The sequence below is a fragment of the Polychytrium aggregatum genome (assembly GCF_025602895.1).
Source record: "Polychytrium aggregatum strain JEL109 chromosome Unknown BJ171scaffold_35, whole genome shotgun sequence".
Taxonomy (NCBI): Eukaryota; Fungi; Chytridiomycota; class Chytridiomycetes; order Polychytriales; genus Polychytrium; species Polychytrium aggregatum.
This window is the reverse complement of record NW_026516237.1, coordinates 289,697-311,112: the sequence shown is the minus strand read 5'-3', so window position 1 is coordinate 311,112 and position 21,416 is coordinate 289,697. Positions and strand designations below refer to the sequence as shown.

Below are 21,416 nucleotides of genomic sequence, written 5' to 3'. Positions count from 1 at the left end.
CAAATGATCTATCAACCACCAGTCGCAGCCTTGGATGGCATCTCTCAAACACCACCCACACGATCCTGTGACAGCGGCGGGGCAACTATCGTTCGGCCCTGCGACTCGAGGATCCGATGGGTGACGCCTGTGGTGGTTGCTCGGTCCTTGGCGAATCCGCGGACTTTCTTGGTATCGCAGAGAGAACATGTATATGCCGGACCAGTGCCTTCGACCAGAGCGGTGTACCGGGCTTCGGTCAAGTTCGGATCGCAGTCAGCATGGACCCACCTGCCATCGTAGGCGGCAAGAACAACATGTTAGTCAAAAAAAGTTCATAGAGTCCGTGGTCGGTGCTACTGCTGCTGCTCTGTGGAAAGCCGCCCGCTCCTGATATCCTTTCGCGTCCCCACTCATGCCGTTATCAGGTCGGATTCGAGTGCGGGCCACCACCCACCTAGCGCAGCTTCCACAGTGGGCCATTGCAACGTCTTCGTTGTCGGGGGCAGAGATCTTCATGCAGAACGGGCAGTATTTGTTGGCAGTAAAGTGCTCGAAGCAATCGGAGCAGTAGCTACAGACATAAAACTTGAACCCAGAGTTGCCGGAGGCGGCATACGACGAATCTTGGCTGGATAGCGATCCGAGGACATGCTTGTACTGCTCGTAGTTGGTGGTGGAGCGCTTGCTACATGAGATACAGAGGGCGCACTGCTCACACAGCCATTGCCCTGCATGGAGTCATCGAATGGACAAGGAAAAGCGCATAGGCCGCAGTCAGCATTGCTTGATGGTGTCTCGGCGGCTTTGTAGAGGAAGCGTCGATCCAGATACATCGCACGCTTCGATCGAGATTACCTTCGGGGAGGCCATCCAAGGGCGGCGATAGACAGTACATGTGGTATCCACGATCGCATGTATCGCAAAACAGGAGCTGGGCCTCGTCCCCGGCCTCGTGGCACACGGTGCACATCTTGCAGTTGCTGCAGTGCCAGTCGTAGGTCTGCACTTTGGCAACGATCACGGGGTCGTCTATTTCGACGCACGATGGATGGAGCTTGAGCTTACATCCTGAGCACGTCAAGAGGGTGGTGGGGTTGATTTCTGCGCCCGTGACCTTGGCTGAGGATGACGACGGTGGCGCAATTGCCATATGGCAGTGCGAGCACAAGTCGAACTTGACGTCAGTCGTGCTGGCAGGAGAAGCGACTTCGGAAGCCACTGACTCGGTACTTATGGCCGATTCGGCGTTTCCGCTCCGATTCTAAAGCCAGAGAAATCCATGGGGTACAATCGTATATCATGAATGAGCCGCTATCCATCGCTAGCTGTAGAAGCTGTGGATGCACAGACAGGAGCCTGTACCTTTGGCGGATTTGAATCGAGGTGATACAGACACTTCTCGCCCGGATAGGTGACCGGGCGTTTGCACGTCTGACCACGATGGGTCGTCATCCCACAAAACAGGGGCCCTACGTGTGTACGCTGTTTGGACGGAGACGAGAACGAATCCAGAATCAGCAAAAACGTTGCTGGAGCACCGCTCGCATCAACAGAGGAAGAAAGGACGACCTCGCTGAGGTGATCACACACCAACAGAAGCAAGCGCATTGGCTCTCGACGGTCAGGTGTGTTCGCTCGGTCACTCTGTCTGATCGCATGCCAAGAAAGGCCAAAAAGGCTCCGAATTTGACTCGCTTATGGGCCCTAAAACTGCGATTCATATTCAATCCCTCTAATGCAAGCGAGCCACCGTGAGCCAGCGCACAGGTCACTTACCACAGCGCCTTCGTCTTTGCTGTGGTGTCCAAGGGATATGCTCGAGGAGGCAGCAGCATCGATCGCATCTGCGGCAGCGTGGCGCTCGGTTTCTTCGCGAGAGCTTGTCTTTGGCTTGGTAACATCGTATTCAACCAAATGCTGGGGACTGCGTGGAAAGTCCGATCCAACAGTACCAAGGACAGGAGAATGCAGTGAGTTAGCACCCATCGATTCAGAGATGCGAGGCAAGCGAGACTTTGCATGGCGAACGCAGCGGCCAGATCCACTGCCTTGCTGGCCAGCTAGTCGCCAGAAATCCATCACCGAGTGCCGGGTTGCCGGAAACTGATCGTCGATTGCAAAGCGCAGAACTGATACTGACATTGGGAGTACATCCTGATGCTGCCCGGGCATGATAGTCAGTGGGTAAGTGGGGCGTTGCAGCGAGTCACACAGTGTGGACCAGTGTTTTTCAGTCGAAGTTCCATCCGACGGCGCTAGTATCTGAGTCGAAACCACAATCGCGTGGACGCGCGATGCGATGTGGATATGGCCGGTATGGACGTCGAAGAATGTGTCCTGGCGGGCCGCACGAAGTCGAGAATTGAACTCGGCCGCCGAGCTCGCACACTGGCTGACCCACTGAGCTCGAGTGAGCGTGTGTGGAGGCAAAGTACCGCTGGTATTGCGATTAAATAGCGGCGTTGCTCTGTCGGGACGATCGAGTCGGAGTGGCGGAGTGTTGGAGAACAGCGACCGATCGATGGCTATATCCCTTCTGCGTATATCCTCGTCCTCCGACTCTTCGTAAATTCCATCGTCCTCGGGCTCCTCCGCATCGCCGACGAAATAGTCGTCCCGAATCGGCCGACCACCCTTGACGATTTTGTAACCAAAAGTGCGGAAGATGCTGCGGGCGGTCACCAAAGCGACCTCGCGTCCCTTGAGCTGCGAGGGGAGCATGTTGGTATCGCTCAGCTTTTGTCTGTCCTGCTCGTCCGCGTTGAAGCGAACAAAGTTGGGGTTTCTCAGGAAGAAGATGTACGAGTCGCGGAAGCCGAGGGCCTTGGAGACGTCCATCGAGAGCATATAGAGACGGGAGGGATGTCGCGGCAGAACAAAGGTCTTGACTTTGTACTTGCGTGCTTGAAGACGACCGGTGTTTGGCGGGTACAAGTCATGGAAATTATGATGCAAGAAACGGAACGACTTTCAAGTTAGCGAACAGAGGTTGGGCAATGGCGATCGGCCATTTGACATCCGAGTTGCTACGCATATTGCTATTGAGCTATCAAGGATTCGATCCACCGAAACGCGGATGCTCGCGGCAAAGCGATGCCCAGCTCTCGGCTCCAGATCGTGACCAGTACAGTGACGGACCCGTGGAAGATTGCCGAGGAACTGGGATCAATCCAACCCGGCCAGAGCGATCGTCTCGCATATAGACATCCCTCGCCGAAACAGGAACAGAGACAGAGCGGCATTACCTCCTTTCAGATTGCCGTCGACATCGACCTTTTTCTCGCCGCGCGGGTCGAGTTCTTCATTCTGGCCGTCTTCGGTGACGGCATCTTTGGCGACGACCGCAGGCTTTCGTGATGACTGTCCCAAGACCTGCTGGGCGAGGCTCTTTTTGGAATCCGATGGCTCGTTGCCTTCCACGGAGCCCGGATCGGTTTTTGGAGTGCTGACCCCGTCGGATTTGGGTCGTGGCGAGTTGGCCGATGCCTTGCCTTTCCGGGGCCGACCGCGACGCCGAGGAGTGACATGCGAAGGTTCGGCTTCTTCTGGATGTGAGTCCCGCTCGTCGTCACTTGGCTTGTCTGGCGATGGATCGTCAACCTGCATGGCTTTTCCGGCTTCATCGCCGCTGTCGTGGGCCGGCTTGCCCGGGCTATTGTTATCGTCCGGCACGGTCGATCCGTCGTTGGGTACGATGCTCTTCCTTCTCGTCCTGTTCGAACGTCGAGATGGGGTGCCAGGGATCTCTGGAGGATCGGCGTGCGAGTCACGATTGCGCTTGCGCTTGGATGGACTCGCCGAGAGCGTTTCCGACGACTCTCGTATGTCGGCCTCGAGAGCAGGATCCGGGTGCGGATCATTGGAGGTTCTCTTGCGGGATGAACGAAGCAGCGGCTGGTGGCCCTGCTGAGTTTGATAGGAGTCGCGAGGATGGAGCGGGATATCGAGAGAGCGAGAGGTTGTCAAAATACACGGAAGCGCAACCGATCTCGATCTTCAGCCCAAACATATGCAGATCGGCAACCGGCAGCCAGCGATCGATGGCCAGTCGTCGGACACAAGCTGCGTTCGGACATGGTTCCGATATCGCAAGGAATGCACAGCGAACAAACACATCCAGAAAGAAGCTAAGAAATCCGCATTGGTACCTCTTGGGACTCGGCTGGAGCCTCGTCGGGCTGTTTCTGAGGGCTCTTTGGCCGGGACGTTGGATCGAAGACCACATTCAGTGACGGCGCCGTTGGATGGGATGGTTGCGGCGGGATCCGCATTGGAGATGCAACCAGACTCGATGCGATCAAAAATATAGACTCACCGACGATCGCCGATCTGAAGAGGCCATCGTGTCGGAAATCGGTGTCGTGTGTCTGCTGATTGTGTCTCGGCCAGGAGAGGCTGGATATCCTCGGCCTGAGAGCGCTGAAACCAGATCGCTGGCGGGCGGTGTATGGCCAGAGACAGGGGTCCGGCAGATGCAGTGGCTCGCGATATCGAGCGGCGTTGCTGGCTCGGCTCAATGAGCGCAGGATCTCGAGGATGCGTCGAGCCGATCGGCTGGGGCAGGGAGGTTGATGGCCGAGACCAACATGCCGTTCTGACATTCCCAAGGGCATCGGTGGATAGCCAATCACGTGTGTGCTGCGCTCCGCGTGACAGTGCTGCGCGCGTGTGTGTGTGTGTCCAGCAAACCCGATACACATGTTCCCAGACATGCGGTGGCAATCCAAGCCGCGGAGCCGCCTGGGCCACTGCGGCGAGCAGCGAGTCTACTGACTGGATAGTATATACAAGTACAGAGAGCAAGAGAGGTGGGCGAAGGAGGGGGAGAAGAGATTCGGGGGATGCTGGCGGTGGCTCGCAACGAGTCCGTATCGGCGGCGGGCACCGCTGATCTCAGATGTGTGCTTCATTCGCGGCGTGCGGTGGGATATCCCAGGAGACCTCCATCGTCAGTTGATTGTAGTAGTATACGCAGCCGTCGCGATCCACCTTCCTCCAGTCTGGGGCATGCTCGACAACCTCGGTCTCGATGAACTCATCGTCGTCGTCTTCTTCAGGCTCTTCGTCGTCGCCATCAGGGTTCTCGGAGATCTCGGGATCGACGGACGCTGTCTTGTCGCCGGGTGACTCGGTCTTTTGGTCGAGTACCTTGTGGCCCTCTGGAAGCTTCCAGATAACGTCCCTTGTTTGCAGATTGCTTCAACCCCCCCCCAGTTAGAACTGGATATCGATTGAATACCAGTGTGCAGCAGAGGCGAATGCTGCTGGCACAGACGGCCAGCCTGCCCACGATTTTATAGATGCCATCTGCGCCCCACCAGCAAGTCAAAGTCATGGCACTCACTAGTAATAGACTTGTAAGGTCGCTGCAAACGTGCGCTTCCATATCTGTCCTTGAATCTCCACGGTTTCTGGGTACATCGCGGACTAGTGCCGGCACAATAACGGTTGAGAATATCAGCCGAGCACCACGAGCGCAAAAGTAAATGTGGAAGCCATTCGGTCCAATACTTGTAAAGTGGAGCCATAAACTACTCGTCCTGTTCAGCGATGGCACGGAATTCGGCGACTCAAGCGTGCTCCGAGCAAGCAAATATCAATACCGCAATGGCAATTGGATTCATCTCGGCTTCGCTCTGTGAGTGGAGGGACATGATCAGCACACATCACTGAAAAGCCATCAGTTAGAGTGCGCTCTCATGCTTCTAGCGCCTGAAATCCAGCGGCAGCCATCGTACCGATTCGTTGGGATCAAAGTCCATGGTCGTTCTCTTTGTCTTTGAGCCACCCTGATGCCGAGAACAGAGCGGTGGTTGGTCGACCCACTCCACGTTGACCAGCCAAATCCAATCAAAGCACTTTCATTCACGATGGCAAAGCTCCGACGGCGCACCCATTTGCTCTTGAATAGACTTCCGCTCTGAGCGCGGCTGAGCGACCTCTTCAGACTTGGCGTCCGAGCAAAGGCATTGCTGCTGCGCTTGGATCCATCGATGGAGCCGCGTTTGTCAGCCCTTCGGGAGCTTTCTTCGGCCAGCTTGATTCCTTCGGAGAAAGCATCGATCCACTTGTTTCGGTCGTCTTCCAGCAAGCAAGAGAAGCTCATGACATCCTTTTTGTCTCCAACAACGCCCACATGAAACACAAACTTGTGGCCCTTTGGCACGGCCTCTGGAAGTGTTGAGCAGGAGCCATAAGCACAAACTCGCTTCACAGGAGCGACAGCAAGTCTGCACGGCGCAGGGCTTGGACACTCGATGTTCACTGATGTCTATCGAAAGCTGATGGAGTCAAGCTCCTTCTGAGCACTCAAACGTTGACTTGCCTGATCGCAGGAGCTCTAGGTCGGTCAGCGGCCAGACTGTATCCAACTGGTACTTTGCCTTGGTGATTACTTTGCATATAAACAGCGAGTCACTGAAGAGCACAATGTATCGCTCTTTTGCCTTGTTACCCATGATTTTGAAGACGGGTCCGTCCCGAAGTAGCTTTTTGCCTTCAAGCTGGAGCGGCTCCTGGACCAAAACGAATCTGTGTGTCAGAGCAGAGACTCTGCTTTCATCGGGACACTGTCCCGCAAATTACATCGATACTGTGGCAAATGTTGTGTCTGTGCGTCTGGCAGCGGTGTAGCATCATAGCTGTCCAAACAAAGCCTCAGCCATGAGATCGGACTCACCCCTGCACCATCAATCTTGGATTGGAGTGTCAGGATCCGCTCCTTCTCTCCCAGCAATCGCGTGGCTTCGTTGACGAGTGTAACAACAGCCTCGATCTTTTCCATAGCAACTGCCAGGGAGCCAGAGTCCTTGCTGGTTTTAGGTGTGTGTCGCTGGAGTTCCTTGATCAGCAACGGATATCTGGGCGTGCACACGGTGCTGGATTAGTCACGATTTCCCCTTGAGCCGACTCCACACATGGCCTGATACCATCGATGGGAAATGCCTCGTTGTCGCCGAGACAATGCACGCACTTGCATATCCTCTGGACAGGCTTGATCTGTGTCATCAATGTGGAGTGAAAGTCTGAGATCAGGACAAGGTCGCACTGTCTCCAAGAACCAAGCTGCCACAAAAAATGTTGCAGATAGCAGGCTTCGCGCACGATCCAGCGACCAATCGGGCACACACAAGCCGACGCCGATCGTTTGAGGGTCTCCAGGTGCCCGGAACGGGACGGACTAATCATGCTCGCTACTCGAGCCCAAATGGATGGCCGAAGATCGGCTTTGGGCAGTACGCACCAAGAAGGACTCGAGGCTCAAGCCGCGGCATTCAGGATTGCTCATCCATTGCTGAGCAAAGCAGAGATTCGTAGTCAGTGCGGCTATCGTGACCAGCAGCCTTTGAAGCAGCTGCTTGGCCGAATTGATCGAGCGACGGGAGGGGAGACGTACCTGCAGACACTCCTTGAATTCAGGTCGACTCTTGGCTATTTCCGAGACAAGCCGCATCGCGCTGGGGTAATTTCCACAGTACGACTGATACACCTTGAGTCCTTCCGAGGATTCCTGGAAGGCATCGCCTGTGGAGATAAACAAACAAGTCAGGGAAACTATGGCAACCGGATGGATAGCTTGGTACTTCTAAACGAGGCGTTGTGTTGGTGTAGCATGCTGCACATATCGAGATGCTGCAGTCCCAGCATCTATTGCAATTTCACAATCGCGCAAGAACTCACCGACTTCTTCAATAATGGGATTGCCGTCTCGCTTGGCAACAAGCAGATCTACAAGTTTCTGAAGGAGGGGACATGCCGTTCACAATTTAGTCCAGGAGCGGCATTGTCATGGACGTAATTGTTTCCAATGGTCCTCAACAAAGTCACCAGTCAATCCATCCATCGATACACGTGACTGCAGCCTACTTGGTTTGCTGGGAGCAGGTCCTCGATGTTTGAAAATATCTGCACCACTTCCTCTTCGGTCAGGATCTGCTTGGCCACGGCTTCCTTTCGATGGATCTGCAGCGGAAAAGTAGGGGCGCAGACCGACAGAGATTAGACGCTCCTCTCCAATCGTGATGTCGCCGGCACAGCGCACTGGCCACATGTCGATGGCATCGGCTTTCATATACTCGTCGGCGCGGTGGTGCCCACATTGATCATCACGGACAGATCCCGGACATAGTCTAGCTCGGTCTCAATGAGCTCGTAGACAACCGAGAGTCGCATCAACTCTGGCTTGGGCAGGCCAGCATTCATCACTTCAGCAGGAAGCTTTGCAAACAGCTTTGGCGTGCTTGGTGTCTGTGGTGCAGCAGCCTTGTTTTGGTCAAAGAATGGCTCGCTGCTGGATTCCCGCTGATGTGACCGAGACCTCGAGCCTTCTTCGGGGCCGGTATCGTCGGTGTCGACATCGGTGCTGCTCAAACCAAACGAGTGGCTTCTGTTTCGCGAGCACTCCAAGATCTTCTCGATAATGTCACTCTGCTGCGTGATGAGGTCGCCAAGTCGGTGTGCGATCGAGTCAATGGCTGTTTGGAACTCCTCTGGCGACTTTGGCAATACCAAGCTGCCCATTTCCGCCGACGTTCGATGCTTGACTGTGTTAGAGCGTGAATGCGACTGAAGAGTAAGGCAGAGGTGATTGTGAGCGAAACCGATTGCAACGCATCCGATGCAACTCAGGGCAAGCATGCTGGCCGCCAATCTCTCTGCAGCGCTCTCGGAAGTGCTTGGGCCGTGCATCCAGGCTTGGATGGCTCTGCAGCACCGCCAGCAACAAACCTTCGATCCAAGCGAGTCCGAGAAACCAGAGAGTTTGTTATTATGTGCCTCGAGCGTGTCGAGTTTGGCATAGATGCGCTGGATGGGATTGGTCTCGGCTTGGGACTCGGTACGCTCGGTGTGGTGCTTTGCCTCAAGCTGAGACAGCAGGCTCCGCGGGGCACTAGACTCGCCAGCCCAGTCGAACAAAGCCATATTCTTGGACTCGGCTGCGACAGCCAAGGCAAGCAAAAATTGTACCATGCTCTCGCAGTTCTTGCCCTGGACAAAATCCAGTGCTCGAAAGCTGTACTTTTTGTCGACGCCGAAAGCCATCGATGCTGGGACCCAGACGGCGTGATAATCCACGAAGAAAATAGCACAGGGCAGGAGCATTGCGTGATGTAATGGCAAAATAGAGAGAGGAGTGAGTTGAAGAGGACGGACAATAACTCGCTCCACATTTATGTGTGGCTCGCAAATGAGAAAGATGGTCGCGGTGAGGGCAAAGCAACGAATACAGCAAGATACACCGAGAGCCTTGCGGACTCGACATCCAAATACACATCTGATGGCACTCCTACCATTCAGAAAGCTGCTCATATTTTCGACATAGGCAAACGTGGTCTTTCCATCATTGATTGATGTGACGCTGTTCGGGGCGAGCACGTTCAGTAGCCTGCAAGGGGAAACGCCGGTACGCAGCGACTGAAATGCGCCGAGATCGTCTCGAGGTGACTTTGAATCGATCGGGTCTGCTGCTTGCAGGGAGCGAGTTAGCCTGTACAGTGAGGGATCACGGTGTTTGGAAGCAAGCAACACATTGATGAGGAAAGACAGGATTGTGTGCAGGTGAGCCAGCCAGGCGCGCGGGATGTGTGAATATGTGGATATGATCATCGACAAGAACCAAGTGTCGATATGGATGGAGACAAGATCCCAGTGAGAATCGGTCGTTCGTATCCGTGGCCCACAATGACCCTGCTGTCATTTCTCGGCGGTTCACACACACAGAGAGCCCCAGGAACTCACTCTTTCACCCACTCGCTATGTCACACGCACTCTCATCAGCGATGCTTACCATGAAGCAATGAAAGACAGAGCCTTCGGATACGGCTCTATGCTCAAGGCGGAGACATCGACAGGGGCCGATTGTGGATCACCCAGATTCCGAGGTACAGAGGCCGAAGTCGGGGAAGGCGCCGTGGAGGACGGGCTGCCGAGGGCCTGTAGAGGCGGAGGTCCCGATGGTGGCAGCGGGAGATGCAGTCCTGATATTGTGCTCATGGCTCTGGATAGATCGACGAGGAGGACGACGAGCAATGGTTGCAGAGTAATGCGCGCTCTGCTGTCAGGCTGATGCGGACGGGAGCACACGGAATCGAACGGCTTCAAAGAAAGAAGAATAAAAGGGTCAGATATAGAATTGATTCATTTTTGGTGGGGGGTGGGTGGAAGGGAGGAGCGGTGAGGAGAAGCGAAAGGGCGAGTGGAGCCACCTACAAAGGTTGTAGGTTGAAAAGTATTTGCGGATGAACACCAGGCTTCCCACAGACAGGATGATGCTGATAGAGGGCAAAGGATCAAACAGGGCGGCAGCTGATTAGACCGAGCTCGCCGTGGAAACCAGATTGCGATAAATGAGCGGGAGAATGAGAGGCGAGCCCAGGTACTAGAGGGCGTATCTCGATATTGCTCTGGGATCTGTTAGTCCACTCCTTGCGAAGCGGCGTAACCCCGTCCGGTGCTCCTCCCCAGAGCTCCCATGAACGCGAGCGATTTTAGCGACGGATGAGAATAACCCACGCGATTAGGCGAGAGACCGGCTGCGATGTGATGCGGAGGGCTCCAGTCCTGTACTTCGGTCTTGGTTCCGTTGGCCTGAGGAGAGGGGTTGCGTCGACAATGAGAGTGACGGCACGTTGAATTCGGATGGTGGCTGCTGGGGATTTGGGCAGTCCGCTCGCTGGGGTGAACGGCACTCGACTTGCCAAGTGAACTGGAGGAAGATGCAGGTGGGAAAGCAGGGTATCGCATCCAGGATTGCACGATGAAACAATTGATTTGACGAAATGCACCCCCCCCCCTGGCGCTTGTCGTTGCACGCCGACGTTCCCACTACTACTCCTGGCAGCCACTTACCAAGAACCGCAGAGTGACAAAGGGTGAGGTCAGAGGGCGGGAAGAGAGGGGGAGGACGCAAGTCAGGAGACCGAGATGTGAAATATGCTTCGGCGTAATCGCACATTGTGCCATCTTGTCCCCTTCACTCACCCGCTCGCACATCCCCACTCGCACCCGCGCATACGTCCACACTGACAACAGCTCGGAGTACCAGTTGTGCCCTGGCATTGTGGCTACATTCCTATCATGCCAGGTGGATGATTGGGGGGTAGAGCAAGGCGAAGAGGATTGAACGGCCGTGCCGCATTGTCCTCTCCCTCCTCCATCGTTTGAACAGGCGGCTCCTTCGTTTAGCGAATCACAAGCTACTCCAAAGGACGAGCTGCATGATCTTGGCTTCCGTCGCTCTACTTCCCAAGACTCAGCGTCCGGCGTTGGCAACACCCCCTGCTCGGGAAGAGCTCGCTGTCTCCAGGGCTCACCACAGCGCTCAAAACAAAAAACGGGACACCTGATTCTGCGTCAGAGCTGTGGCCATTTTCGAGACCTCAAGACACTTCATCCATGACCAGCGAGCCTCACTCAGGGACGCACTATCCCACTTCGCTCCGAGCAAGCTGTAGGTGTATTGAGCAGCCGGAGAGGAAAGGAAAGAAAAACAGCGATCGCCAGTCATCACGGGATATCCCCACTCCGCTTCGCTTTTTGTGTGTATGAACGCTGTGGGATAGAAGGGCATTCGCATCGTCGTGTGAAAGTTGCTGGCTGGCTGGTCCGTCCAGAAGCCCTCGACACTTACAGTCGGTCCGGAAAGAAACGGGACAGTCACTTTCTGGCTTCAGATGTCTGAAGCCCGCTGACTGACTTGTAGGCCCAGCGGGTAGGCCATGGCATTGCACTCCTGTCTTCGTTGGCAATCTCTTTGTTTTGGTTGGTTTCGGGAGCACAGTCTTGAATACACTCGGTCGATCTCCTGTGGCGATGATCGACTGGCATACCGAGATCATATTCCTGGCTGCATTGACGTCTCGATCCCACAGCGTATGGCAGCTTGCACAGCTCCGGACAAAGTGTGGTTTCTCGATATCAAGATGCTCGACCTTATCGAGTCGCTTGGCTTCCCGACAATGTGAGCATACCTGGAGATCGAGTCGCTTGAATCGCCGTCGCCGGGTCAGGCTGAAGTACAGCTGTTTGTCCAGCATGTCTCCATCGAACACATGGCGAATGTATTGCAGGAAGGAAGCCAACCCGGGGATCTTGGGACTTGGTGTGGTGCTCATCCATTCCTGCAGATCAAGGGCCTTGTGGGTGCTCTGGATCCACTTGGTCGCCTGGCTGGTGTCATTCGCTTGCGGGGAGCCATCTGGCGAGAAAATAGCGACGATGGCTGGTTCTGCCCTTGGGGAAGAAAGAATCTCCTCAAAACCAGCGCATTTGGGCTGGCAGTGATGCCCACAGTGGCGTCCATGATTCAAATCACAGAATCGCATCACACAAGTGGCCCATTTGCGGGTCATCTGGTCACTGAATGCAAGCGATGGCTCTCAGTGCAGCCATGAATGCGATGAGTAGGTGTGTATTCAGGTTCCGGAAAAAAAATATATGTCCTGGTTAAAAACGGGGGGTGTCCCATTTCATTTTGGAAACACTTATCTGAGCCGACTGTAGCAGGTGGGAACGGACGAGACGATCGCAACCGGCAGAGGCAAGGCCTGCCTTGACATAGAAGGACCTGGTGACAAGTGAGGTGTGTCGGAGAGAGAGAAAAAGAGAGAGGGGAGTCGATGACCCGCATGCGCGAGTCGTCATGGGCTCAGCCTTCCAACTCTTATCCAAACCAGACCACATCCATACTCATCCAGTCACATCCAGTCACATCCAGTCGCAGCCAGACACTAAAAGGGCAGAAAAAAAGGTCCCTGGGCCCGAATCACTGGGAGCTCGGTCTTGTCATCACGGTCGCGATCGACGGCTACCTCGAGAATTCAGCGTCCCAGCGCTAGTCGCGGATCCATAGCATGTCGCATCCATGCTGGCATGGGAGGACCGTCGATGAGCGATAAAACTCTGTGAGTACTGTGAGTGATCTGCGGAGAGCGTGTTCTGAGGGCCAAATCAAGCGCCAGTACATGCAAGGCGGCAAAAAAAAGGGGGGTGTGAGAAGGAAACGCTGGGATAGAGAAAGGAGCAAAGGCGCAAAGCACAGGAGCAGTTCGAGCAGCCTCGAGACGATCAGAGGAGGCTGCAAGACGTGAGAAAGGTACGCAAAAAAAGTAGCCAGGATGAGCAGAGTGGGATACGGATGCGGATACGGATTAGCGCCAAAGTATATATAGACAAACGTCTGGCGCGAGCCGACACGGCGACGTTCGCTCACGAGAGCCGAGGCACAGCAGCCGCACGGGCGACATCGCCAGGCATTCGCACCAACCAGACGAACAAGCAGCCCAAACCAAATCCACGGCCCTGAAGAAACATCTAGAGATGGACGCGAATTCGTTTGTGGCCGCCCATGGGTTCGATGGACGTCTGGTCTTGTTCTGGCGACAGGTCCAGCCGGCTTGCGTGACAGTAGTCCCGCTTGCGCTTGCTGGGATCCTCCGGGGAGTGCAACAAGCTGGGCTCTCGAAGCGGGTTGGTTGAAAGCATCGAGATGCCCGAGCGGGGCAGGTCGAATGCGAGGCTCAGCGGGTCTGGCGACGCTGGGCTGGGAGGGAGAGACGAAGTCAGTCCGGGCAGCGACAGCGAGGCGGGCGACTCGATAGAGCAAGTCGAGGGGGTTTCTTCGTGGGAAGACTTGGGACAGGCAAATCCAGGCTCGGTCTGGACAAAGGACACGAGCACGGTGGGTTCGAGCGGCTTTTCCAAGGCATTGGCAAGGAGCTGTTTTTGCCGCATGGCGTGCTGGGCCTGGAGGATCTCCGAGACCTTGCAGAGGAGCAGTGACGACCAGGCGGTAAAGGTCTTGTGGTCGACAAAGAGCCGGTATTTGATGGCCTTGAGGAACTCCATTTCGCTGAGATTGATGTCGGTGGTGGCGAGCCCCGAGATCTTGGACCAGGCCTTGTTGGAGTAGTTGCGGTCCTGCAGGTACTTTGCCGACACAATCAGCGAGGCAAGGAACATGCGTCGGCCGCAGTGGCAGGGCTTGGGGGTCGAGTCGGGCTGCTGCATCGAGCGCTCATGACTCGAGGCGACGGCGGCACGGATCCGGACAATGTACAACAGTGCCAGCTGAAGGGTGGTGAAGGATGTGCGCGACCGACGCAGGATTTCCTGGATGAATTTTCGCAGAGGAAGGAGCTTCGCCTTGGGTGAGAACGAGTGGTTGGGCCAGATGGACTCGATAATGGCGGCCGCAGTATCTGGGGGAGGCGAATGGTGGCGCACAGTTCACCGACAGGGACACAGCACATAGCACGAGTACAGGCACCACATACGATGACGCCCAGTCCAGAGGAGATGGTCAAAGCGACAGGGTCAGTCTTCGTCAACGACACGCCCCAGGTCAGCAAGGCGCCAAGATGGAGTTGGACCATGAGCCGCGGCAAGCGCTCCACACGAAACAGCAGCGAATGACCTGGCACGAGCCATGCCTGCGGATGGGTTTGGAATGCAGCCATCGGGCACGGTTCGATGCCGATGACATTGCCGCCCGAGATAGCCAGACCAGACCGGATCCGTATGCATCACCGTATTCGCGTGAGCGACCACAGTCATGAGGAGCACGACCTGATTCGTCAACCTGATCCGATCCGATCCGATCTGCAAGGGATAGCCCTTGACCGCCGTAATGGGCCGCGTGACTCATGACTGCATCGACAGCAACGACGACGACAACGACAATCACAGCAATGGACGCAAAGCGAGGGTGCTTCGTCAAGCCAAGGCACGCAGGGGGGACGGGGCCCACGATACAGACCTACAAGGCTCTCGACAAACTCGGCTTTTCGGGGGACCAGAGGGTCCTGGGGTGCACTCGGGTCGGCGACAGCAAGACTGGCTTCGACAGGAGCGCTAACAACGCCTTGGGAGGCAGGCGTAGGCAGATACGTGCATGAGGAAGAGTTGAAGGAGTACTGAAAGTGGAATTTCGAGAGCGGGAGCTCTTGAAGCGAGCAGGGCTGGATTGGGTTTTCGGCAAATGACCGTGGGTTGAGCTCCGGGAGATTCATAGTTTGTCCGGAGAGATGGCTGTGGATAGTAGGAGGGTAGGGAGTAAGAATGTCGGGTCAGACGCCATCACGGATACAAACGGCTCGGACACTTCCAGCGCCACATGACGCGTGGGAAAATCTTTGCATGACTTGGCAGAGCGGCAAAGCAATGGAGCAGTACGTGAGATCTGGCAGTGTTCCGGGGTGGGCGCCGAGCCACGGTCCAAGGATCGTTTCCACAGAGCCTCGGCTGGGAAGGATACCGAATCCAGCACAGCGATCGCCAATGGCGCAATTCTGGTTGAGCTCCGACGACGACATCGTTGGGCTAACGGAGACACAACAGGTGTCTTGTCCTAAGGAATCAGAGGGCAGCAAACTTACTCTGGTTAAATAATTGCTTGGGAGATTTGCAAGAGAGGCAGTTTCTGGAGCAAATTGAGCAGTAGCTGGTGCTGAAGAGACAAGTTACTTCAAGGAGCTTGTTCTTCAAACGGGTAAAAACCGGTGCAATGGCGAGGGAGGGAGGGAGGGAGGAGCAAGAGCAGGAATGGCAGAGGAAGAGAGAGCGAGGGATACAGGCAAGGAATAGTATAAATCGGCAATCAAAGGGAGGACGCGGGATGCGACAGAGAGGGCTTAGAGAGCCCGCTCCGCGGCAGCGGCGGAGGCCATGGGGGAAGTCATTTTGTGGGGGGGGGTGCAACGAGGCAGAGATAGGTTACTTAGTTATCGTGATAGCAATACAATGTCCAAAGGAGCCGAGTTACGTTGATAGGAAAGTAGTTCCACACAACGATAGTTAAGTCCGGGGGCGAGAGTCCAGGGCGTAGAATCCAGGAATTGGGTTTGGATAGTAGTTTGTGAGCAGGTGGGGAAGGGCGAGAGAATGGACAGATCTAGGCAAAGAGTCGGTCCAAGCAAGTAGATGGGAAGGGGGCAGATCCTTCTTCTTCGATTCGAGAGACGAGACGAGACGAGACGATAGAGTGGGATCCGGGTTCGGAACGAGAGTTGCTCAGTCGTGTGAATCCTTCTGAGAACGAGGCAAAGGAAGGATGCAAGAACAAAAAGCAACTAATGTGGCGGGAGTGGGGAGGCGAGGCAGTGGCGGAGCAGTGGAAGGGGTAGCTGGGAGAGGGCGTGAGATCGACGAGTGGCAAAGGGGGGTGAGGAGGCGGCGGTGGCGGAGGAGGAGCAGCGGTGATATCAATTCCCGAGTTCGATGAGAGAGAGAATGGCAAGAAAAGGAACGGGGAAGGGTGGGTTTCCTTTTTTTTGCGACGACGTGAGGGACGGAAATTTACAAACAGTGATGAAAGCAAGACGACGGAATTTTCAACGGACAAGCCCTTTCTTCACGAAAGGGTGGCCAAAGAGCGGGAGAGCAACGGGGTGATGGACGGTGCCAGGAAGTACGAGGAGGTGATCGACTGATCAGCAGACAGGACGGATTGACGAGCGAGACAGCGGCGACAGAGGCGGAAGAGCGAGGGGCTGGAGACGGGAGACAGAGAAGACGAGGAGCAGAAGCGTCGACGGCGAGAGTGGGCGAATTGGTGGGCGAGCTGGTGGACGAGCTGGTGGTGGGCGAGCTGGCGAGTAGATGGCGATGTTGGGTGTTGTCGGCGAGTCGATGCAGGAATGAAAACTCAAAGGTGGTGGCAGCGGGAGAGCCGAGAAGAGTGGCCGAGAAGAGCAGCCGGGAGAGCGGGCCAGCGAGAGCGCGGCGAGGACGCGGCGTGGACCTCGGGGCCGAGTGCCGAGGGGCGGTGGCGGAGCGAGGGGTGTGTGTGTGTGTGGAGGCTGCAGCTTGTTAGGGGCACAGTGTGAGTCGCGTCACGTGGGCGAGTGCGTCTCGCCGGCTGCTCTCGGCCGCAGCCGCGGCGTGGGACTCGGCCTCGGCGCCCGGGGCGAGAAGCGCTCTCGCGGGGTCCTCGGTGGCCGGCATGCGAAACCGGGTGGGACAGTCGCTGCTCCCTTGCTGGATTTTCTGCCCTGGCCGCCGCGTGGTTACACCGCCGTCTCGCCCCCTTGTTGCCGCTCTGCTTGGCTCCCCCGAGGCTGCCGCAGTCGGGCAAGGTCCCGCCGCTCTCGCTGCTGCTCTCGCTGGTGCTCTCGCTGCCACAGGGGCCACAGTGCTGCAAGCGCCAGCTCCGTCTCGGCCGCCCCCCCGCTCTCGCCTGTGCCTCAGCGAGGCCGATCGTGTGTGGCACAGGTGCGCAGCGACGCACACACACACACGCCTCTGGCCCAGCCAGTGCGCGGCCAGCCAGCGCCGTTGGCGTGGGTCTGTTCCCGTGTCTGCCCACGGGACACCGGGCCATGCTCCCACGTGTCTTGCATTTCCCCATGTGTCCTGCCAGCGGCGGGTCACATCGTGGACAAACTCGGCTGCTGGACAACCCAACCCAACCAACCAAGTCGATCGATCAGTCGATCACCTGGATGGGCGACGTCGGCTGGTGTACGAGATGTGAGTGCGTCTCGGTGCTATGTCCCGGACGAAGCAGATGTACCTGGTGGTGGCTCGGCTGGATGTGGTCGCTCTCGTGGGAGATTGCAGGCCGAAGCACAGCACATGGAGAGGATTGAACCGGCAGTGTTGCGAATGCTGAGCGCCCGCGTAACGATCGAGCTACAGAATGTCGATTGATCAATTGGCCATCGCTTCGTTCGGCCAAAGCGCCCGGCTGGATGACATTGCACATTCGCCGAGACTTCCCATGATATCTTGTCGATATCGCTCAACCCATGCAACCCATGCAACCCATGCAACCCATGCAACCCATGCAACCCATGCAACCCATGCAACCCATGCAACCCATGCAACCCATGCAGCCCGTTGACATATCAGCCGCGTCTCGCTTCAGGGCTGCCAGCGCTGCTCCCACGGCGGAAAAAACTGCTCCCACTCAGCCGAGGAAACCACCGGCCAGCAGCAGCAGGCGACCGAGGAACGACAGGCATCCAGCGCCGATGTTAGAGATCTGTTTTGGGGGGCGGAATACACACTGCCATCGTTCGCAATGCATCTGTCACTTTGATTTACTGACATGATGCAGGGCAAGGGCCGTGTCCAGTCCCGGAGGTTGCGACGCATCAAGCGCTCTGAGCCGTCGCCGTTTGTTCCTTCTTGCCTCCATCCACATCCGTCCACATCCGCATCCATATCATCCATCCACATCCTCATCTGCATCCATCCACATCCATCATGTCGTCGCCGTCTCGGGCACCCGCAGAGCTCCTCCGTTCGAGCCTGCTGAGCCTCCCGCTCGAGATCATCATCCACATCTGCTCCTTCCTCGTCGACGATCTCCGGGCGATCCTGCACTTGGCCCACGTCTCTCCAGAGTCTTTCCACCTCCTCACCCGATCGTCCTTCACTTTGTCGCTCTGGCGAGAGACTGCCTTCCGCCTCCTGGGCAGAGACACGGCGCTATCCCTCTTTGGACACTATGTTAGGAATCGAATGCTCCCCTGCTATATTCCTTCAGGCCGGCGATCCGAGGCTGGGTATTCAGTCCACACGCTGCCTTCGTCAATGGCTCGCGACGATCGGCCTCTTCACAACAACGACTCCTTCGAGCCCATCCTGTGGTATCGCATCGTCGTCGGTAGCAGCCTCTTTTGCCAGGCGTGTTGTCGCCTCTATCCGCTACCGGACCACAGCTCGGATGTCGATCCTTCCACCAGAGTGACCCTTGCCTCGGCTCTCGCGGCGTGGTGGGGAGATCGCTGCTGCTGCTGTTCCAAGATTGAAAACAAAGCGACATTGCTCCGGCTTGGGGCTGAGCTCACCTTATCGGATCCGGCTCGCCCTTCCGCTTCCCCCGAGTCCCCATCATCCCGAACATCCCCACCCCGCCGGTCGCTGGCCTTGATCCTGCCGGATATGCTGTCAGACGAGCTCTCCGACTGCGGCAACTGCCACTCGCGGTTCTGCTGGTCCTGCCTCGAAGATCCCGATCGTGTGGCCTTTTGCTGCTCTTGCCCCGAGAGCTGGTCCAACTTTTGTCCGCTCTGTTGGGAGGCAGTCTTCCCGGCATGCAGCAAGTGCCGCCATCGCTTCTGCTCGTTTTGTGAGCATGTCGGTGCCCAGGTGCCTGGCGAGCCCGAATATGTATGTATGGACTGCGAGGGAATGGAGTGAACAGAGCCAATCTATCTCCGATGCAGCGTCTTTGCATCCCCTCTCCATCGGGCCGTGCGTGGGAGTTTTAGTCAAAATCGACTCCAGTTCGCACACATACCATCGCACCCGCACCCGCTTGCACTTTGCACTTGAGAGAAAAGGGGGCAGCAGTCCTATTTGTTCACGGAGACTCAGGATTGCCAAGTCTTTTGGTCAGTTCCACCATCACCAGAGACGACCATGTCCCAGAAAGCACGGCGAGTGGCCCGACGGTCCTGGTATCGAGAAACCATGGACCTGTCCAGACGGCCGAATGCATATTGGGTCCCAAGACTGTGCTTCGCAAACCAGCAGCAGGCAGCGGTTGATGTGCGAAGGACGCTCAGGGACACTGCTGCCCCATTTCTCAGATCGATTCATTCCACAAGTGAACTTGAGAACGGTACTGCTCCGTTCGGCATCGACCCTGTCTCGAACAACTTGCTTCGGACTGACTTTTGCTGCTTGGATCGTTCTGGCCACCAAGAAGCTCAAAAACTGACACTATCCTTTGATGGTTCGACAGGGCGTTCGTCAAGCAAGATGGACATATGTCGTTGGAGCGGGTCATACCCCCCCCGCTCTTGCCCAATCAACCGATTGCTCTGACGTCGTTCGGCCTTGATGCAACGACTTGCTGCACCGTTTATAAGCGAGCCTTGGCTCTGCTCGGCTCACAGCACCAGCTTTGTCTCGGCCGTCTCGTCTCCGTGGTAAGCGCCGCTACTTGCTTCGATGTCTGTCGCCCTTGACTGTATTACTTTCCCGCTGTCTCCGTCTGCATAATTACTCCACTCGCTCTCCCACTCGATCCCCCACTGACGACTGAGCTGCGGGTTTTGTTCCAATCGCTGGACCAGGTTTCTTTGCTTTCGTCCATCCACGTCGCTGTCCCGCTCAACATGAGAGTCCTCGTCACCCTCGCCGTCGTCTGTTCTGCGATCCAAGTGGCCGTGGCCGACTTCCAAAAGACCCAGTACTTCTGGGGCAATCTCCAGCCGTCGTGCGCCCAAGTCTTCCCGAGCCTGATCGTCGTCGAGCAGTCTCGAGACGAAGGATGCAACGAACAGTACTGCGTCGCTGGAAGCGACGGTGCCCAAGTCTCGCAGAACTGCGGGCTGCAGGTCTACCAGATGGCCAGCGGCGATCTTCCCCAAAACTCGATTGTCGCCAAATTCTTTGTCAACGACGCCACTTGTGGCATGAACGTCTCCTCGACGACCGTCACCGAGTCCCGGATCATCGGCCTGAGCTCCGTCGGATGCTATCCGCGCAGTCTGTTTGCACCCACCACCCAGAGCACCGCTGCCTTCGAGTCGGCGATGGCCCTCCAGATCCGCATGGGCTTCACGGGCTCGGGCGGATATGTGTACTTTTCGTGCCAGGCCGGCGTCGGCCCTGTCGTCCAGGTCTGCGATGACAGCGACTGCCAGGTCAACTGCCGCACCGTGCGCACTGCCATGGTCGACAACACCTGCACCACCTACCAGCAGGCCTATCTGGACGACTCGATCCCCATGAGCATCTTTTCCCGCTGCGTCGGTGTCCCTTACAACAACTCTGGCAGCCTCGGCACCTTAGCTTTCCAGCTTTCGTCCGCACCCTCTCCGACCATGTTCCAACAGGTAAGTCATGCCAAGATGTGCACAATCGCTCCCGCTGTTCCATCTCATTGCTCTCACGACCGGTTCGGTTCAATCTCGCACATCCGTCTCACCGCTGCCTCTGCTTCAACTCTTCTGTACCTCCAGTTTGCCATTCCGGCTCTGGTCATGCTTGCCGGCACCCTGATTCTCTCTGGATTTGTCTGAGCGACCTGCCCTGTCATCATCGCCACCCCGCCCCTCTATCAAACATAGGCACGCTGTTCTGGCCTTCTGGAAGGCTGCTGGGCTGCTCACTCGTGCTTTGAGTGACAATCTGGGAGGAGGGCGAGGCGGCCATTGCTTGTTCTTTGCTCTCTGTTCTTTGCTCTCTGCTCTTTGCTCTCTGCTCTTTGCTCTCTGTTCTTTGCTCTCTGCTCTTTGCTCTTTGTTCGACTCTATCACTCTTTCGTATCCATGCTGGACTGCACTTTGCCATTTGATTTGTCGACTTCCACAACTGCGACTCCACCCCAATTGCACTGCACCACACATCTCTTCATCACTGCATCCCCGTCGGTGTCGACATTGCCCATTCTGGATCTCATAACACGGCAACTCTGCCTCCAATATCCAAATTGAAGCATCATCCCTGCCTGTCTGCGATACGGGACTGATCCTGGTCAG

At 56.4% G+C, this 21,416-nt stretch overlaps 6 protein-coding genes across 6 annotated transcripts; 3 read left to right on the top strand and 3 right to left on the bottom strand.

Moving 5' to 3' along the window:
- Positions 1–44: 44 nt before the first annotated feature.
- On the bottom strand, positions 45–3,588 carry BJ171DRAFT_426924 (chromatin remodelling complex Rsc7/Swp82 subunit-domain-containing protein; the record flags this gene model as incomplete). Its single annotated transcript, XM_053107787.1, has 7 exons — positions 45–270; positions 437–710; positions 838–1,243; positions 1,487–1,511; positions 1,762–1,872; positions 2,123–2,885; positions 3,228–3,588. 7 exons carry the CDS (start codon positions 3,586–3,588, stop codon positions 45–47), a joined length of 2,166 nt encoding a protein of 721 aa, XP_052964076.1.
- Positions 3,589–4,875: 1,287 nt separating this feature from the next.
- BJ171DRAFT_584641 (uncharacterized protein) lies at positions 4,876–12,846 on the bottom strand (the record flags this gene model as incomplete). Its single annotated transcript, XM_053114315.1, has 18 exons — positions 4,876–5,179; positions 5,327–5,409; positions 5,586–5,618; positions 5,721–5,771; positions 5,876–6,153; positions 6,437–6,497; positions 6,662–6,842; positions 6,956–6,981; positions 7,226–7,276; positions 7,379–7,506; positions 7,663–7,720; positions 7,849–7,944; positions 8,080–8,547; positions 8,710–9,029; positions 9,273–9,367; positions 9,770–9,915; positions 11,811–12,178; positions 12,792–12,846. The coding sequence occupies 18 exons, from the start codon at positions 12,844–12,846 to the stop codon at positions 4,876–4,878; spliced, it is 2,802 nt and encodes a 933-aa protein (XP_052964075.1).
- A 447-nt stretch (positions 12,847–13,293) lies between these two features.
- BJ171DRAFT_584640 (uncharacterized protein) lies at positions 13,294–15,293 on the bottom strand (the record flags this gene model as incomplete). Its single annotated transcript, XM_053114314.1, has 3 exons — positions 13,294–14,180; positions 14,738–15,009; positions 15,154–15,293. The coding sequence occupies 3 exons, from the start codon at positions 15,291–15,293 to the stop codon at positions 13,294–13,296; spliced, it is 1,299 nt and encodes a 432-aa protein (XP_052964074.1).
- Positions 15,294–16,616: 1,323 nt separating this feature from the next.
- On the top strand, positions 16,617–17,628 carry BJ171DRAFT_477085 (uncharacterized protein; the record flags this gene model as incomplete). The annotated part of the gene is made up of 4 exons (XM_053108863.1): positions 16,617–16,759; positions 16,801–17,177; positions 17,230–17,448; positions 17,486–17,628. The coding sequence occupies 4 exons, from the start codon at positions 16,617–16,619 to the stop codon at positions 17,626–17,628; spliced, it is 882 nt and encodes a 293-aa protein (XP_052964073.1).
- A 376-nt stretch (positions 17,629–18,004) lies between these two features.
- BJ171DRAFT_193795 (uncharacterized protein) lies at positions 18,005–19,350 on the top strand. The gene has a single exon (XM_053106205.1). The coding sequence runs from the start codon at positions 18,187–18,189 to the stop codon at positions 19,123–19,125; it is 939 nt and encodes a 312-aa protein (XP_052964072.1). The 5' UTR covers positions 18,005–18,186; the 3' UTR covers positions 19,126–19,350.
- On the top strand, positions 19,242–21,159 carry BJ171DRAFT_601342 (uncharacterized protein). The gene is made up of 4 exons (XM_053115084.1): positions 19,242–19,549; positions 19,673–19,859; positions 20,007–20,771; positions 20,898–21,159. Exons 2-4 carry the CDS (start codon positions 19,698–19,700, stop codon positions 20,955–20,957), a joined length of 987 nt encoding a protein of 328 aa, XP_052964071.1. The 5' UTR covers positions 19,242–19,549; positions 19,673–19,697; the 3' UTR covers positions 20,958–21,159.
- The last annotated feature ends 257 nt before the right edge of the window (positions 21,160–21,416 follow it).

What these genes read in the sequence shown, in the direction of transcription:
- BJ171DRAFT_193795 (XM_053106205.1), top strand. Translation starts at nt 18,187, where the DNA reads ATGTCGTCGCCGTCTCGGGCACCCGCAGAGCTCCTCCGTTCGAGCCTG.
- BJ171DRAFT_601342 (XM_053115084.1), top strand. Translation starts at nt 19,698, where the DNA reads ATGTCGTTGGAGCGGGTCATACCCCCCCCGCTCTTGCCCAATCAACCG. An exon ending in TCGGCCGTCTCGTCTCCGTG is followed by an intron (nt 19,860 to 20,006) that starts GTAAGCGCCGCT and finishes TCGCTGGACCAG; the next exon opens with GTTTCTTTGCTTTCGTCCAT. An exon ending in CTCCGACCATGTTCCAACAG is followed by an intron (nt 20,772 to 20,897) that starts GTAAGTCATGCC and finishes CTGTACCTCCAG; the next exon opens with TTTGCCATTCCGGCTCTGGT.